The 15,156-nt window shown below is 50.9% G+C and overlaps 1 protein-coding gene and 1 long non-coding RNA gene across 4 annotated transcripts; one reads left to right on the top strand and one right to left on the bottom strand.

Annotated features, from left to right (window-relative positions):
• Positions 1–146: 146 nt before the first annotated feature.
• On the bottom strand, positions 147–2,611 carry LOC141937582 (uncharacterized). The gene is made up of 3 exons (XR_012627011.1): positions 2,591–2,611; positions 2,032–2,124; positions 147–337 (listed from the first exon to the last, which is right to left on the bottom strand). It is a non-coding gene; the product is annotated as an uncharacterized LOC141937582 (long non-coding RNA).
• A 206-nt stretch (positions 2,612–2,817) lies between these two features.
• On the top strand, positions 2,818–14,060 carry LOC141937581 (cyclin-dependent kinase 4 inhibitor B-like). Of its 3 annotated transcripts, none has more exons than XM_074855485.1 (2): positions 2,818–3,206; positions 12,602–14,060. In XM_074855485.1, exon 2 carries the CDS (start codon positions 12,605–12,607, stop codon positions 12,908–12,910), a length of 306 nt encoding a protein of 101 aa, XP_074711586.1. In that variant the 5' UTR covers positions 2,818–3,206; positions 12,602–12,604; the 3' UTR covers positions 12,911–14,060. The 3 variants fall into 3 exon arrangements, with proteins under 3 accessions (XP_074711586.1, XP_074711583.1, XP_074711585.1); XM_074855482.1 differs by lacking the exon at positions 2,818–3,206 and adding an exon at positions 3,830–4,323; XM_074855484.1 differs by lacking the exon at positions 2,818–3,206 and adding an exon at positions 10,325–10,449.
• The last annotated feature ends 1,096 nt before the right edge of the window (positions 14,061–15,156 follow it).

Raw genomic sequence — 15,156 nt, 5'->3', positions numbered from 1 at the left:
GTCTGGGCTTTCTGTTTACCCTCCTCCCCGTGGCTCCCCATTCGCACTGCCCAGCTCTCTGTCTGAAGGGGACGGGAGAGGCTCCGGGCTCTCCTGGGCCCGAGCCGACTGATCCCCATTTGATTTCAGACTCAGGTTAAATCGGACTCAAGGGGCGCTGAAGCCACCTCTGCCTCTCCCTAGCAAAACCGGCCGGGACAGCGGGGAATTGAGGCTTCCTGTTGCGATTGCGGCTTTGGCAAGTACCTTCTTAAAACCACGTAAGATGCTATGCATGTCTGTGCACGGGCCCGTGGTGCATTCGTGGCTTTTCTCATGAAGGTTGTAAACATGGGACCTGGAAGGAGAAAATAAGGAGCGATTTGTGTCTCTGCAAGCCCGATACCGCCCTCGCTTGAAGTAATAGGTGCTTTACAGATTTGCAGGTGACTTTCCCTGAGTTACTGTAAGTTTAACAGTATTTTGAAGAAATCATGACGGTTGCAAAACGAAGGCGGCGTGGAACTAAAAATTAAAAGTCGTACGTCTGAGCTCGGCCCCAGGGTTTCCCAAGCTGCTCGAAGGTGGCACGTTTGGTCAATAAAAAAACGAGCCGCTGTAATAACAAGCAGTTGTAACAGCTGTGCTACTGGAGGAGGAACCGGGGCGGCGGGTAGATCCGTTCCCTGAGAGCTGGTCCCTCTTTCGTGGGCTGCCCCGGCGCGGGGAAGCTGGGCGTGAGCATCCCACAGCAAAGCCACAGCGGCAGCCCAGCCTCTGCCGAGGGGAGGCGGGCGGAGAGACCCGCTCCCACCGCGGCAGATCCCAAACCTTCGGGCGTGCTGCGGGCAGGGCCCGGGCGGCAGCGACCGGGATGGCTCCCTCGGCACGGGTGGGAGACCCTGCCTCCCGCCCCGGTCCCCACGCGGGGCTGTGCTCACATGTCCTGCGTCTTAGGGGCAGGGAAGGGGGAGCAAGGCAGGGCAACGAGAGAGCTCTGGTCTCCTTCCCCAGCGCAAATCCTGGGCACTTCGCAGAGCTACCCGTAGAGAACGAAAAGGGAAAATGATTTATCTTCGTTTTGCATTCCTACTGAGTGTCCAACTCGCAGATATGTCACTAAACGTTAAAAATAATATATATCATTTTATATAACATATAGGAATATGTCATTTATTACAACATAATTTTATACAATGAGTGCTTTATTTCGTATAAGCTGGCACACTATAAATGTGTAGTTATGCCATTTATGTATGTGATACATCTTTGTAATGCCTATATAAAAATATACATAATATCCATATATATAAAACCATTACGATTATGTATCAAGCCTACGTATTTGCTCATCAATTATTTGTATATGTAATATGCTTATGTTTAATTATAAATGCATTATACGTGATAAAATAGATACCTAAAATCATATTTTATTTAGTATATATTGATACTTGTTTATTATAAGAATTCCTATAATATATATTTTATGCATACCTTTAAACAGAAAATATATAAAATTACAGTATGTGATGATAACACCTTATGAAATTGTACTGTATTCTGTTTTAGAACACAACATAGCCATAAACGAACCAAGGACAACACTAGGGATGCAACAGTCAAGCATCCCATGCCTGAGGGAACCGGGATGGAGCTGGGACCAGACACGGGGATAGGACAAGGCTAGAGCCTGATCACCCTCTTTACGGAAAAGTAAGGATCTAATAAACTGCACTTCCAACCTCAGTTAGACCAGTATTCCTGGTTTAGAAGGTCGTTTTCTCAAAGAATTCAATTTAAGGTATTGAGTATTTCTGTTACGGCTTATGAAACAACAACAAGATGATGATGAGGAGGAGGATAATAATAATAATAATAACAATAATTTGACAGGGAAATTACATACTTTCCTAGGCTGACCGCACCAAATAAACAGAATATGTCCTCAAAACCCAGAAGGGCTAGATGCCTAATTGCTGTAAATCTTCCTCTCATGCTGTGGGTCCCAAGCCCCTGCCCAGGCCAGGCCCACGGTGGGGGCTAACTCACCCTGTGGGAAGATGGGGGTCCCCAACGTGATCCCGGGAGCTTCCACAGGTGCCTTTTCTTCTGACAGCGGCGTCAGCTCCAGGGCTTAGAGTCCTCCCCGAAAAGAAGAATATTAAATGTTAACAACAAGGAGAAGCAGCAGTATACGTTTCAAGAAAGCCCTAAAAGCATTTCATCTAACGTGGCAGTTAACTGGCACTTCTTATTTTAAATATCATAGCTGTAATTGAGTACATGCGCACGCACACACACACAACCCTCTGCAGCAGTGTTTTAGCCCTGTGCACGAGATGCTCCTCGGGCACGGCTCGGCCATGCATTCAGCGTTGGTGGGTATTTGGTTTCTATTGCCAAAACTGTCAGTTTATCCTCCCACCGCCGCTACGGCACCTGCATTACACAGCCAGGCAGGCGTTTATGTCCCTCAGTTTTGCCTTGCCTTTCAGAAGGACTCGCCATGGAGGGGGGTGGGGGGAGAGAGAAAAAGAAAAAAAAAGGGGGGGGAAAGGGGTATCTCCCGAGGAGCTGCTTTCATTTCGAAATGGCTGTTTTCACTCACCCATCTCCCAGGCTTGAAATCGGATTCGGTCCAGGAGAAACCATTACAGGCTCTTCTTTATTAGCATTGTGTTAGGGTTACTCTGTGCCCAGGCAGAAGGAAACTTCTGTTGACATCGGTGTTATTACTGTTTGTCCAGCCGAGAGAAGGAGGTGTTTGTTTGGGGGGGGGGGGGGGGGGGGGGAGAATGTTACACACGCTTATATTCACCAGCCAGCCCTCCCAGGGACAGTCACGCTGCCTCCCCTCCCAGGAGCCTTCCCCGTCGCCTCCCTGCACTCCCATCTCCGCGCCGAGCAGCGTCCAGCTGTGCCGAGCCGAGCCGAGCCGAGGAAGCCGAAGATGCGCCCTCAGGACCGACACCCTCCCTGCCCATCACCCTTCCAGGCGCCTCGTACGGAGGTACCCCGCACCCTGTGAGGGGGGATGCGCAGAGGGGCTCTCGGGCAGGGGGCCGGGACGGGGCGTGGGGGTGAAGAGGGGCCCCCACCCTGCCGCCGACCAGAGATCCTCTGCCGAGCGGCGGGCCTCGCTCAGCACCGGCTGTCGGGGAGCTCAGCACCCCTCCGGCGGTCGCCGCGGCAGTGCCTGGAACTGGCCTGGGAGAGAGGCGCCGGTAGGTTGCTTGGGCTTTTGGGCGATTCCCCGCTGCTCCTCCTGCCCCCCCCCCCCCCCCCCCCCAATCTCACCCTTCAAACCAAAAACAAAGCGGTCGACCACCGCGGAGCACGGCCGGGGAGAAGGTTGGGGGAGAAGAAACAGTTAATTACCCGTTTCGGTTACCGGCGGGGGGAGACGAGATCCGCTTTTTTTTGCCGTTTATTTTTTTTCGCTCCGCTACTCAACGGCCCCGCGTCGCGTTCAAATGACCATGTAACAAGGAAATAGCTGCTCGCCCGGGCCAATACTGGCCTGCGCTTTTAAAGTGGCAGGGACACCCTAGCCGGCCCCCGGTGGGACGGGCGGGGGTCGCGGTGTGCCGGGCCGCCTCAGCCGCCGCTCCTCTGAGGGGCTCCCAAGGGGAGCGGGATCCAGAACCAACCAAACAACAAGGAACAAGCCAAAATCACGCACCCCCGGCAAACGGAGCGGGAGGCGGCATGTTTGGAGGGGACAGACGACGGGGGGGGGGGAGGGCAAGGACATGTCGTCAAGGCTTTATTTGAAAGCAGGGGAGCGCTCTGCGATTGGCCGGCCTCCACGCCCGTTTGCTGGTGGTGCTCCGCGGGGCCAGTCGGTGGGAGGGAAGAGGAGTCGGCGGCCTCCCCCGTCCCCATCCCCCGCCGCCGGTTCTCCTTCGCCCGCTTTCGAGGCGGGAGCCATCATCATGGGAGGCGTTTAAGGGCAGGGGAAGAGCGGGGGGGGCGGGGGGAGGAGGTAAGGCGAAACGGAGAGTCGAAATTAGTCAAACGGAAAAGAGAAAAAAAAAAAAGAAGGGAAAAAAAAAAAGAAATAAATCTTCTCCAATGAATGGAGGATGAGAGGGCCGATTCACCGGTGGGGCCCCGCCGGGGAGGTATTTCTAGCGCGGCACGCCGGGGCTCCCCCGCACCCATGACCCCCCGGATAAGATGCACCGTCCGCTTTCGGCACGCCCGCAGCCTGCGCCGGGCCCGGGCGCTGGGCTGGCGCATCCTCCGCGGCGTCGTCGGGGCGCTGGGTCGGCGCTGGCCGCCGCGCCTCGCTCTGCTGCTGGTCCTGCGGAGGAGGCGCCGCGGGAGCCCCCGGCCCAGGTAGGGCTCCCCGGGGAGCGGGGCTGCTCGGGGGGGCTGCGGGGCGGGCGGACTCTGTCCTCGCGGACGGCCCGACGGGGCAGCGGGAGCGGGGTGCCCTCTCCCCGCGGCTACCTGGGCCCGGGCGCGCAGCTCCGAAGACCCCTCTCCGCGCCACATGCTCAGATTGCACCGGGAACACGTGAGGCTTGCATAAGCGTGGGTGTTCGGTTTTTTTTTTTTTTTATTATTTTTTTTAAAGGCAGTGGAAAACGACAGGTTCTTGAAAACTACTGTAACTTATTTCTGCCCTCTCCGAGAAGTTTTTCTTTTCGTTTTCTCTATGGCTAATTCAGAAAAAAATGAACCTACCACCCCTTTACCAACATTTACAGACTGTTCCTTGCGAACAAGGAACAGAATTATTGTCCTGAAGAGAGAAAATGGCCACTGTTTTCAGAGCGTGTATTACTTTCCACTGTTGTAAATGACAGTGAAATACAGTGGCCTACTTTACCTTCCCTTGCTGTTATATAAATATGCTCAATAAGGGTCAGAGCAGCGTGAGAAGAGTAATTAAAATACACACGTATCAAGGACCTTGAGAAACACCCGAGGTTCAGGCGTTTTTAGAGACTTCTTCCTGATTGCAGAATGCAAAATCAGATTGTTGTGGATCTGCAGGGTGCATCTTAGGCCTCGATCATCACACATAATTAGACACTTATTTAGAAAAATAAAGCGAATATTAATTTTTATGAGTATTTGAGGATTGTACTGCAGAATCCTCATAGGGGATTATTAGAGGAGCCCACAACCTGTCTAATCCAGAGCAGAGCCTGGAGAAGAACAGAGATAGAAGAGAGGGAAAGTAGAAATATTTGCGTGAAAATATCTGCAAAAAATAGAGATTATATATTTTAAATATATATATAAAAAACCTAAACCCTTCAAGCTGTAGGACTCGAGGTGTGGAGACAGAGCAATTCACAGTTTGCCTGCTCCAGTCTCTAGTTAGAGATAACTTCCAGCGCTTTTTTGAGTATCAAGTGTGGGAGGGATACACAGACACACACAGACATACATATGTATATATATATTCAGAAACAACATACACTTTGCCTTGTTACCTTCACATCCCTCGTTTCTTGCATTGGTAGTAGGCCTAATTTCTTCATCTTACAGTAAATGGGGGAAAAAGAAACTACACACTCTGGCTGACCTGAAATGCACGAATCTCGAATATAAAACATAAATATGAAGATGCTGATTATCTCGAAGTAAAATCACTGCAGCAAGGACAAAACCCTCTCGTGAATCAGGCAGTGTGGCACTTTTATTTTCTATTTCCACACTTTCTGTAAATTCTGGTGCTTTTCTTCCCCGCCCCCCCCCCCCCCCCCCCCCCTCCCCGAGCTTTTAATCAGGGAGACCGAGGAGATCGAGTTCTTCTAAAACGCCTCTTAGGTGTAAAATAGTCACTGAAATGTGCTGAAAATCTGATTTTGAAGTGCTGGGGAGGAGTAAAACAAGGGTGTGTGTTTAATCTGAAAAAGAAGATGACATTTTCCCTATTGCCTAACCATATTTCTTCCATAATAAGATTTAGCAACATTGCAGTCACAAAAGTAATTCATAAATATTTTGGCAGCTCGAAGACACCGAACCCATAGTATTTTGGGCCACAGTCTGCAGGAGTAGGGTGGCTTCATATTCAGATTAGATGGAAATCTATTTCAGGGGAAAAAAGTTTGACAATAAAGAGAAAACAGTTCTTTTTGTCTTTAGTTCCTATATACAGAGACGGGTCCTATTCTCAAGCTTTGTTAATTAAATTGCTTAATTAAATAGATGGAACAAGGAAAATTTTTACACTCCTCGAGCAGTGTTAGAGAGAGTCTTGCGTTGAAACACGATCCACGAAGCAGTTTCTGAACCCCGAGTAAGTCCGAGACGGGGACTGACACTCAAAAGCTGGCTGATAGAGGCAGTCCTGCTACCCACGCGGGCAGAGCACTGGCCATGCCGTCACGTATTTTTCTTGCAACATCTAAACCTGTTTATTTCTTAGAAGGATGGGAGAGATTCTATTTGTTTTGTCTTTTATCTGGAGGTGTGTGTTTGTTATTTGTCTTTGCTTTGCTATTTGTTTTTAAAGGAAGGGAATATTTTGCCTGACGAACGCTTAATTACTTTTTGTGAATTGTTTGGTGATTACCCAGAGCTATTAGATCGGTTTACTTTGCGGTGACTCCATAGCCCAAAACGAGGGGCCGAAATAATACGCATCTAAAATTTTCTGGAGAGTTTCTAAGAAAAATGTAAAAATATCTAGGGATATTTTCACAGCTACTTAGGGCAGGATATTACTTTCAAAAATGAGCTCTGTGCAAGTTTATAACACACGACTCAGAAAACAGAAACTGAAGTATTTATTCTTTATTATTGCAGGTTGTTGGCGTTTTGGTTTTTTGTTTTGTTTTGCTTTTTAATTGGTTGTTTGGGTTTTTTTGTCTTGGGGTTTTATTATATGCTTTGTGAGGTGGGTTTTTTTTTTTTGTAATTTTATGTTCAAAAGAAACCTCTATGGCACAACTTCTAAAGGTCTAAAATTAAGGTGCTAGATTTTTCTGTTCTTACCCAATATGTGTAATGAGGATAATTATCTTTGCAAATATACTGAAATTTTAAGCAGAAGAGTAGGACACTGTTCAACTATTCCTAATCATCGTTTTTTCTTCATTTTTAACATAATTCCAAACAACTCTTTTTTTCCCCCTTAACTGTAAATCATATTACTTCCAAGCAACCTCTCCATTACACCCTCACCCCTGCTCCTTTTTTGCCTATTTACAGGCGAGAAAATCCCAATATTATGTGCTCTATATTTTGTATCTTTGTAGTATTTAATTAACCCCTAAACTTATTACTGAAATACTTGTTAGATGATAAAATAGCTCACATAAATATTTTTAAATACTTTCTAAAATTTTTGTTGTTGTTAAAAGGGTAGTACTTGCTAAGCCTTAAACAGGGTGTAAAATGGCTGCTTTTGGTGACTGAAAAATTACCTTTTTCGTCCTGTATGCTATTATTAAAACATCTCAGAACAATTCCCAGGATTGCTGTATTGTAGTATTAAAATGGATCTGTTTTCGGTGTCAAAGATCTGTATCTTTGTGACAGTGACTTTAAAAGGGAATAAGAGCAGAAATATAATATAGGGAGACTGCTTGATGTGGATCGATTTTTGTTGTTGTTGTTTTTCGGGAAACTATCTTTGCAGTAAGGTTTTTTGGGGAGAGAAGGTGGTTTCTCCTCCCTTCCCCCAGGATACAAGTCGTTTTCAAAACACATTAACACAGTCTCGGCTTTTATTTCAGATATATTACTTCAGATATGACCGTGTGTTGTTATGTTTCGATTAATTCGAGGTCGTTTGTTAGTACCAGAATTGTGCAAAATGGAATTTGCATCTGTGGGGCGAAAATTCGTATGACTTCAATAATATAATTTAAAATCGTGTCGTTTTAATGCTCCAGTAGTTTGACAAGTGATATGGAGGGTCAATAATCGTTAGCGCCAGACCGTATATGTTGTTTTATGCCATTCTGCAATTTGATAGGTTTTAACAGATTTTAGCCGTGATGGAGATGCAGACAGACCATCTGACTCCTCTAGTAACATCTACACTTACAAATATGTTGACGTGTGAGTGTATACATTTTTTTATACTTACAAATTCACGGAAAGACACGTATGCAGGTATTTATACACACACCCACAGATGCATAAAATGCACTATCGATGCTATTTCACAGAAAGCAAGATTAGCCAACGATAATATACAACCCTGCCGCTCCTCAATATCGATTTGAAATTTTAAGACATCTGACACACATAACCAAGGAGGTTTTTCTCCCTTGGATTTATTTCTACATGGCTGTCATTAGTGGCAGAGAGTGCACGAAGGACTGGAGGTCGCTTTGCCTGTTGGGTGGGGGATTCTTTCCTCTTAATTTCTCAGACCTTACGAACTTAAAAAAAAAAAAAAAACCAACAAAAACCCACAACAAACCACTTTAAAACTTTATTTGTTGATTTTTTTTTTTTTTAAATTGCCTGCCAGCCTTGGGGTCTTCTCTGCACCATGCGCTGCAGCAAAACCACGGTGCGTGCGAGCCCACCGCAGGTCTCTGCCGAGTGGGTGTCTCACCCCGCCCGAGCCCCCTTGAAATGTCGCATCCTGCTTTTGCAACGCTACTTTTTCAATGAACAAGTTTCAGTGAAACTCTGACTTGTCTATGCAGGGATAAATTTGTGTTTATCTCCTCTCATCCAAGGATGCCTCTGCCTTTCGGCCGTCGGTACATGTAGCCGTAAAATCACCGTTTTTCCCCTTTCGCCCCGCAGGGCTGTTCGTGTGCCCGAGCCGGGGGGGGGGGGGGGGGGGGGAGGATAAGGCCGAAGGGAACAAACAAAGGTGCATCTGCACCGCGGATACTGCTTCTGTGGCAGTCGCACCGGTTTTCTGCAAGTAAAAGAGGAGATTAGGGAACTGGCGAAGGGGGGTGTGGGCGCACAGTAAACCCTAAAAAACCTCCTTAATCTGTTTTCTGTATTTGCTCTCTTCACTTAACCTCGGCGATGGCTCCCAAACGCCCCGCTCTCCTCACTGCCCTGCGGGAACGCAGGAGCCTTAAACCCCCACCTTCTCCTTGCCTCTTACCCAGGTCTGCCCGTAGCTTGGAGGTGGCAGAACAAACCGTTCAAGCCGCGAGTAGTGGGTGCTGCGCAGCCCCGCGGGCGCCGGGGCCGATCCCCGGCTCCCCTCGACGGGGGGGGTCGCTTGGGGGCGGGGGTGGTGGCCACGGGCGTCCCCGGGGCCCGCAGCGGGGAGCCACTTTGTCCAGGAGCGATGAGTGGGAGGGCGGAAAGCAAGGGGACGAGTCAGGGGCTTATTTTTTGGAAGCCTTCACAGCGGCAAGGCGAGGTCCTGCCCAGCCTCTGGCTGCCGGGTTAGAGCCCTACCTTACCCCGGCTGGGTCTCGCCGCGGTTTTCCTGCCCGCCTTGGGCTCCCGCGGGGTCGGGGTGAAGGCGAGTGCCTTCTGCCGGGTGCCATTAGGTGGATCGCAGACTTCCTGCGGGCATGGCTCTCTTCCTCATCCGGGCCGTCTGCTCCCGGCCGGCGGCGGGACGGAGGGACGGACCCCAGACCCACCGCTCGGAGGGGCTCGGGACAGCGCAAACCCCCTGCCCGCAGGCAGAGGCCAAATCCATCCCTCGCACAACAGTCCCCCTCTGCCCCGGGAAAGCTCTGGTCCCTTCTCCCTCGCTCCCGCCCCACGCAAGATAACGGCGGGGGGCGTCCCACCTGCCCGGGCCGGGGCAGCTGCGCCCAGCCCGGAGAAGCCGTTGGCCGGTGGGGCTGCGCCCCACTCTCCTGCCCTCCCCCCCCGCCCCCCCGCCCCAGTATGTGTGTGGGGGCGGCGCGGGGCAGCAGCCCCCATCCCCTTCCTTCTCCCGCACCGACGGCGCCCCCGGAGGGACGCAGCCCCCGCGGGAGCCGCCCCGCGCTCTCGAGGCGGGGTGAAATCGCGGAGGTGCCGAGCTGACCACGGCTCTCGGCTTGCGGAGCAAGCTGCCGTCACCCCGCGGTCCTCCGCCCCCGCCGCGCCGTGCCCCCCAAGGAGGGTGCGCGGATTTTACCGCAGCCGCCAGGACCGCGCTCCCCTCCCCGCTTGGAGCCGGGGGTGGGAGGATGCGGCAGCGCTCAGCCCCCGCCCGGGGTGTGCGGAGGGGGGGTACACAGGGCCGTGCCCGGGGGCCAGGGGCTGTCTGCCCCGGGAAGGTGGGGGGAGGGAGGTGGGGGGGGGGGTGGGGGGGCGTGGGGCGGCCGCTGCCCTCGGGGAGGAGGAGCTGCGGCGCCGCAGCGGGTGAGGCCCCGGGCAGGGGAGACGGAAAGCCAGGGGCGGCCGTGCGGGTCGGGCCGTCGGTGGGCGATGGAGGGGTCCCCCCGGGGCGACAGCTCCGGCGACCGGCTGTGCAGCGCCGCCGCCCGCGGGGACGGCGAGGAGGTGCGGAAGCTCCTGGACGCGGGCGCGGATCCCAACGGGACCAACTCCTTCGGGAGGACCCCGCTCCAGGTACGGAGCACCGGGGGTGGGGGTAACGGGTAGGGGGAGCTGTCATCTGCCACGCTGGAGGGGGAGGAGGGAGGGATTTCGGGTTTTGAATTATTTTTTATTGTTATTATCGGAACCAGACTCCAGGCGCAGCTGCCTGAATATAAGGTGGGCGCTTTTCTGAACCCTTGCCCTCCTGCAAATACTAGGTGGAGGGGCACCGCTGGCAGCAAACGAATTATGATGGAGGGTACTCAAAAGGAGAAGTGGGACTGCAAAATCCGCTGCCACGTGCGTTCAGGGAGTTGACTGCGCTTCGATCAACTTTTCTGATTTGTTTGTTTGTTTTAAGCCCTTAATGGGGGAAATCGAAGTGGGGTCCCTTCCTAGTATTTTGCTGTGAAAGAACGGCACAGAAGACAGCGTAGAAATTGTCAATGAGTAGAAATTATAACTTGAAACTAGGTATATATTAGTAGACGTCACTATTATTAGTAGTATTTTTAATATTCACTATTCATCAATAGTGGTAGTATTCTTTGATAGATATATGTATCAGTGTGTAGTGGAGTTGCTTTCCAGACATTTTGAGACCTAGAAGTGTGTTATATTAATCGACATACTTAAGATGAAAGTTTTTAAATGCTTATTGAACGATTAATGTACTGTGATTTAAACTGGAGTTGTGAGTTTCATGAAAAGGTTTCCTCGAGTTGTCATTTGAAGCGATATATTGAATAATTCGCCAGCTAAGCTGAACAGCCATTTTGGTCCTTGCACTTTAAATGGAAAAGGAAATATTTTTCTGAAGTTTCTAAGAAAGGCACTGAGAAAGTTATTCGGTTTGTTTCTGTCGTAGGTTCAAATTCCAGATGTAAAGGCTCTCAAAATTCTTGTAAATTTTCTCTTTCCTCCCCTCATTTCAAAGTGAGACTAAGTTCTGTTTCCCCTTACGAACATGTTGCAAAATGGCTGCCACTCTGACATGGACTCTTTTTACCTTTCTGAAAAACTTAATCTCTACAGGAATTTATAAATTATGACATTTATAAGCATTTTCACACTTCTATTAAAATAAAACCAAATATTTGTAGTCCATAACCAAATTCTCTCGAGATAGAAAATAATGAGAAAACCTATTGTCTTAAGATATTTTCTGCAGTGTTAAGACTCAATTTATGGAGGTTAAAACGCCAGTGAAAATGACCAGGAGAATGAGGGAAGTAAACACCCCAGTGTCTTTTTGTTTCTTTGTTTGTTTGCTTGTTGGTTTCCTTTGGGTTTGTGTTTTTTTGTTTGTTGTTCAATCGTGCATGATCGGACCTTGCCAGAAATTTCTGCTTTTGATTTAGCTGCAGAGTGGCATTATGGTTCAGCAGGACAGTTTTGTGCATCACCCACGGGCTCCCAACAGCTTTCCTTCCTCCTGTGAGAAGAAGCACAAGTTTAGCCAGAGCAGAGAGAGAGAGAGAGAAGCGGCTCGATCTCAGGAGGCGGGAAATCCGCACTGGGCACCGAAAAGAGCCCAACCACTGCCAGGGCCGTTACAGCCAGCTGCTTTGCCCGGGCGCACTTGCAGTGCTGGGAGCTATGCTGTTCGTTGCTAAATCTGTAAAACGCATCCCAAGTGGCAGGAGGCTTAATGCAAGGCTCCTCAGGGCTGTCACAGAATACATATAGATACAGATCTATACACACACTGTGCATGGTATAATAAATGGTACATATAATGGTATATATAAATGGCATATATATCGTGTATATATATATATGTACGCACATATGTGCATATATATGTGTGTCCATATATACGTGTGTGTGTGTATACACACACCACAAGCCCCGTATATATACATACCATGGTATATATAAGTGGTATAAAATGTGGAACAGAATGTACAGATACATAGCGCCTAGTCCGGAAATCACACGCATCGTAGCGAATATTCTAATTTATCATAGACTATCTCAGGCTGGAAGGGACGCGTACGGATCATCGAGTACAGCCGCGTGCATCTATGCGGGCCACAGCCTCAAGTGGCTGACACAGGAAAATTTTGCCCAGGGACGCTCCAACGCGGCCCCCCGCCGCCGCCCGCCTCTCCACAGCGGCCGTGCTCCGCGGTAGGCGCTCCGCGGCGCGGCCGGGCGCTGACGCTGTCTCTCCCCGCAGGTGATGATGCTGGGCAGCCCGCGGGTGGCCGAGCTGCTGCTGCAGCGCGGAGCCGACCCCAACCGCCCCGACCCGCGCACCGGCTGCCTCCCGGCGCACGACGCGGCCCGCGCCGGCTTCCTGGAGACGCTGGCGGCGCTGCACCGCGCCGGGGCGCGCCTCGACCTGCCCGACGGCCGCGGCCGCCTCCCCCTCGACGTGGCGGCAGGGGGCCCGCACGGACCGGTGGCCCGGTACCTGCGCCACCCGCCGCCCCTCCCCGTCGCCGCCCCGGGCTCCGGGCCGGCCGCGGAGGGGGCTGCGCGCTGACCCACCTCCGGCCGCCGCCCCCCCGCCCCCGTCCCCCGCCCGCCGCCGCAGCGCCCGAAGCCCCGTCGGCAGCCGTCCCCCGCCTTCCCCCCAGCCGAGACCCTCGCCCCTTGTTCTCCGCGGCAGGCTCCGGGTCGGTCCCGCCGCCGTCGAGGCACGCAGCTCACGGCTGCTGGGGAGGGTCTTCCCCTGTCCCTCTGCTCCGGAGCTCCTCCCGCACGCCCCGGGCCCTCCGTGTTCTGCTTCTGCGAGGAGACGCACGCTGCTTCATTTTTCTAAGCAAAAGCGGAAAGAACCAAAACACGGCCGCGGGGAGCGCTCCTGGTCCCCCCTCCCCGCGGGCTCCCCGGCGAGCGGAGGACAAGCAGCAAACTGTTCTCCGGTGCTCCAGGGGCAAATAAATTAAAATAAAATTAAATTAAATTCGTCGTTTCCTCCCCTCCATTTATGGTTAAATTGATGCGGTTTAGAGAAGTGAGAACGCTCCTTTTCCCTTAGCGTCTTCCTCACTGCCCTGCAAGCTATTGCCTTGATCTCGATCAGATACTGGTCTTATTCACGACAGTACTGATTTTATTCATTATCGCACAATCCTGGAGAGCTTTGCATTTTAGTGACGCCTTGAGATTCTTTTATATAGACCTTCGAAAGAGTGAACACCTTAGCCATCCCGTTTACTAATTAATCTAATTTTCTCCCCTCATCACCCCTCTCAATTTAGAAAGTCTTAAAATATTTAACACTGATCGAGATTACAATTTGGGAACTACTACAAATATTTTATATGGATGTATTCAGGGAAGGCTATCCCCGTGAGAAACCAACTGCCAATCGTTTAGTTACTGCGTAGTTTTAACATTTGGAGATACTCCTTGATTCAGAAGATCTGGGCAACGAGCTCACTATTTTTAAGACAGCTCCGGGTCTCTAAACTAAGTATTTGGAAACAAACAAACAGACCAAGCTTGGTTGTAAATCTGAATCTCTTCACATACTTTTTTCCTACACGATTTCCACTGTCTATCCAATGTTTGTACCACTTATGTGTGATGAAATACCTGTTATTATTCAACAGCAAAATATCAAAGAGGTTGGCTTAAAAAAAATAATCCTTGTGTTCAACTATTAAACGATTCTGTACGCATCGCTATTCAGTGTCACGCGGTGTTACTTATTTCGACTTTGTTCGTCTCTTACATTTTTTGTGTCTGTGCATAAATATGTATACATACACACAACACATTCACGCAGGTCGAATATACAGGGATTATACGCAGATGCGTATTATTTATGCACGCACACACTCGATTTAAAAACATCCACGAAACTCGTTAATTTCCTTATCTAAAACAACGCTTACAGAACAACAGGAAAGCTCAACTGCACTTCCCACCCTCGCATGACATTACGATCTCTTTAAAAGCGGAAGATTTTTTTTTAAATTTCGGGCTAAAGAACCGATGGCAAGCACACACTGTAGAATAATGCACCACGGGTGTATACTATGCCTGAAGGCTATTTTTTTCCTATTCCGCAGATACATTTGTATTTTTGTTGCCCGTGTTTAGGACCCCTCACTTTGCTCAGGGCACAGACCACAAGGCCAGAAGAAGCGCTCCAATGTCCCCTCGCTTCGCCCCTAGTTTATAAAGGAACGGGTTTCTGCCGCTCGTTTCTTTAAAATAGAAAGGGGAGGAGGAGAGGGGAAAAAAACCCCACTCACTCCTCAAAAAAAAAAAAAAAAAGGGTTAGTTCCTAGCTCTTTGGGGGCCAAATAGAGAGCGACCCCCGCCCCAGAGGGCGTCTGGCGGCCGGCGGGAGAGGGGTCAGCAAATGGGTCTGGGGCGGGGGCAGGGCGGGTGGGACGAATGTGTTTTTCTTTTTCTTCCCCGCCCCCCGCTCGGGCTTCCATGCAGGCAGGCAGGAGCCAGCCTGAGGGGAGGTCACGGTCCCACTCGTCCAGGCTGCCGACGGTCCCCGGCCGGCGCGGCGGGTCGCGGAGCATCCCCGCCTCCTCTGCTCCCCGCTACACTCCGGCCCGCTCTGCCCGCCGCCACGCCCGCCGGCGGCTCCCCCTTCCCCGTGGGAAATAGGCCAGAGCCCCGGGGACCCCCTTCAGAAACATGGCAGGTGGAGCGGCATTCACAGCGGTATGCCCACGGGGTTTCCACGCAGTATCTCCCCACCAGGGAAAACCGTGCCGAAAGAGCGTGACTCTCCCAGGGACATTGGCCTCGGAGCTGCCG

Source organism: Strix uralensis, chromosome Z (genome assembly GCF_047716275.1).
Source record: "Strix uralensis isolate ZFMK-TIS-50842 chromosome Z, bStrUra1, whole genome shotgun sequence".
In the NCBI taxonomy this organism is placed as follows: Eukaryota; Metazoa; Chordata; class Aves; order Strigiformes; family Strigidae; genus Strix; species Strix uralensis.
This window is presented reverse-complemented; position numbering and strand designations above follow the sequence as displayed.

Bases quoted from the DNA above. Each gene is read 5' to 3' on its own strand.
- LOC141937581 (XM_074855482.1), top strand. From the start codon at position 4,162: ATGCACCGTCCGCTTTCGGCACGCCCGCAGCCTGCGCCGGGCCCGGGC. The intron at 4,324-12,601 runs GTAGGGCTCCCC...CTCTCCCCGCAG, and splicing joins CGCGGGAGCCCCCGGCCCAG to GTGATGATGCTGGGCAGCCC.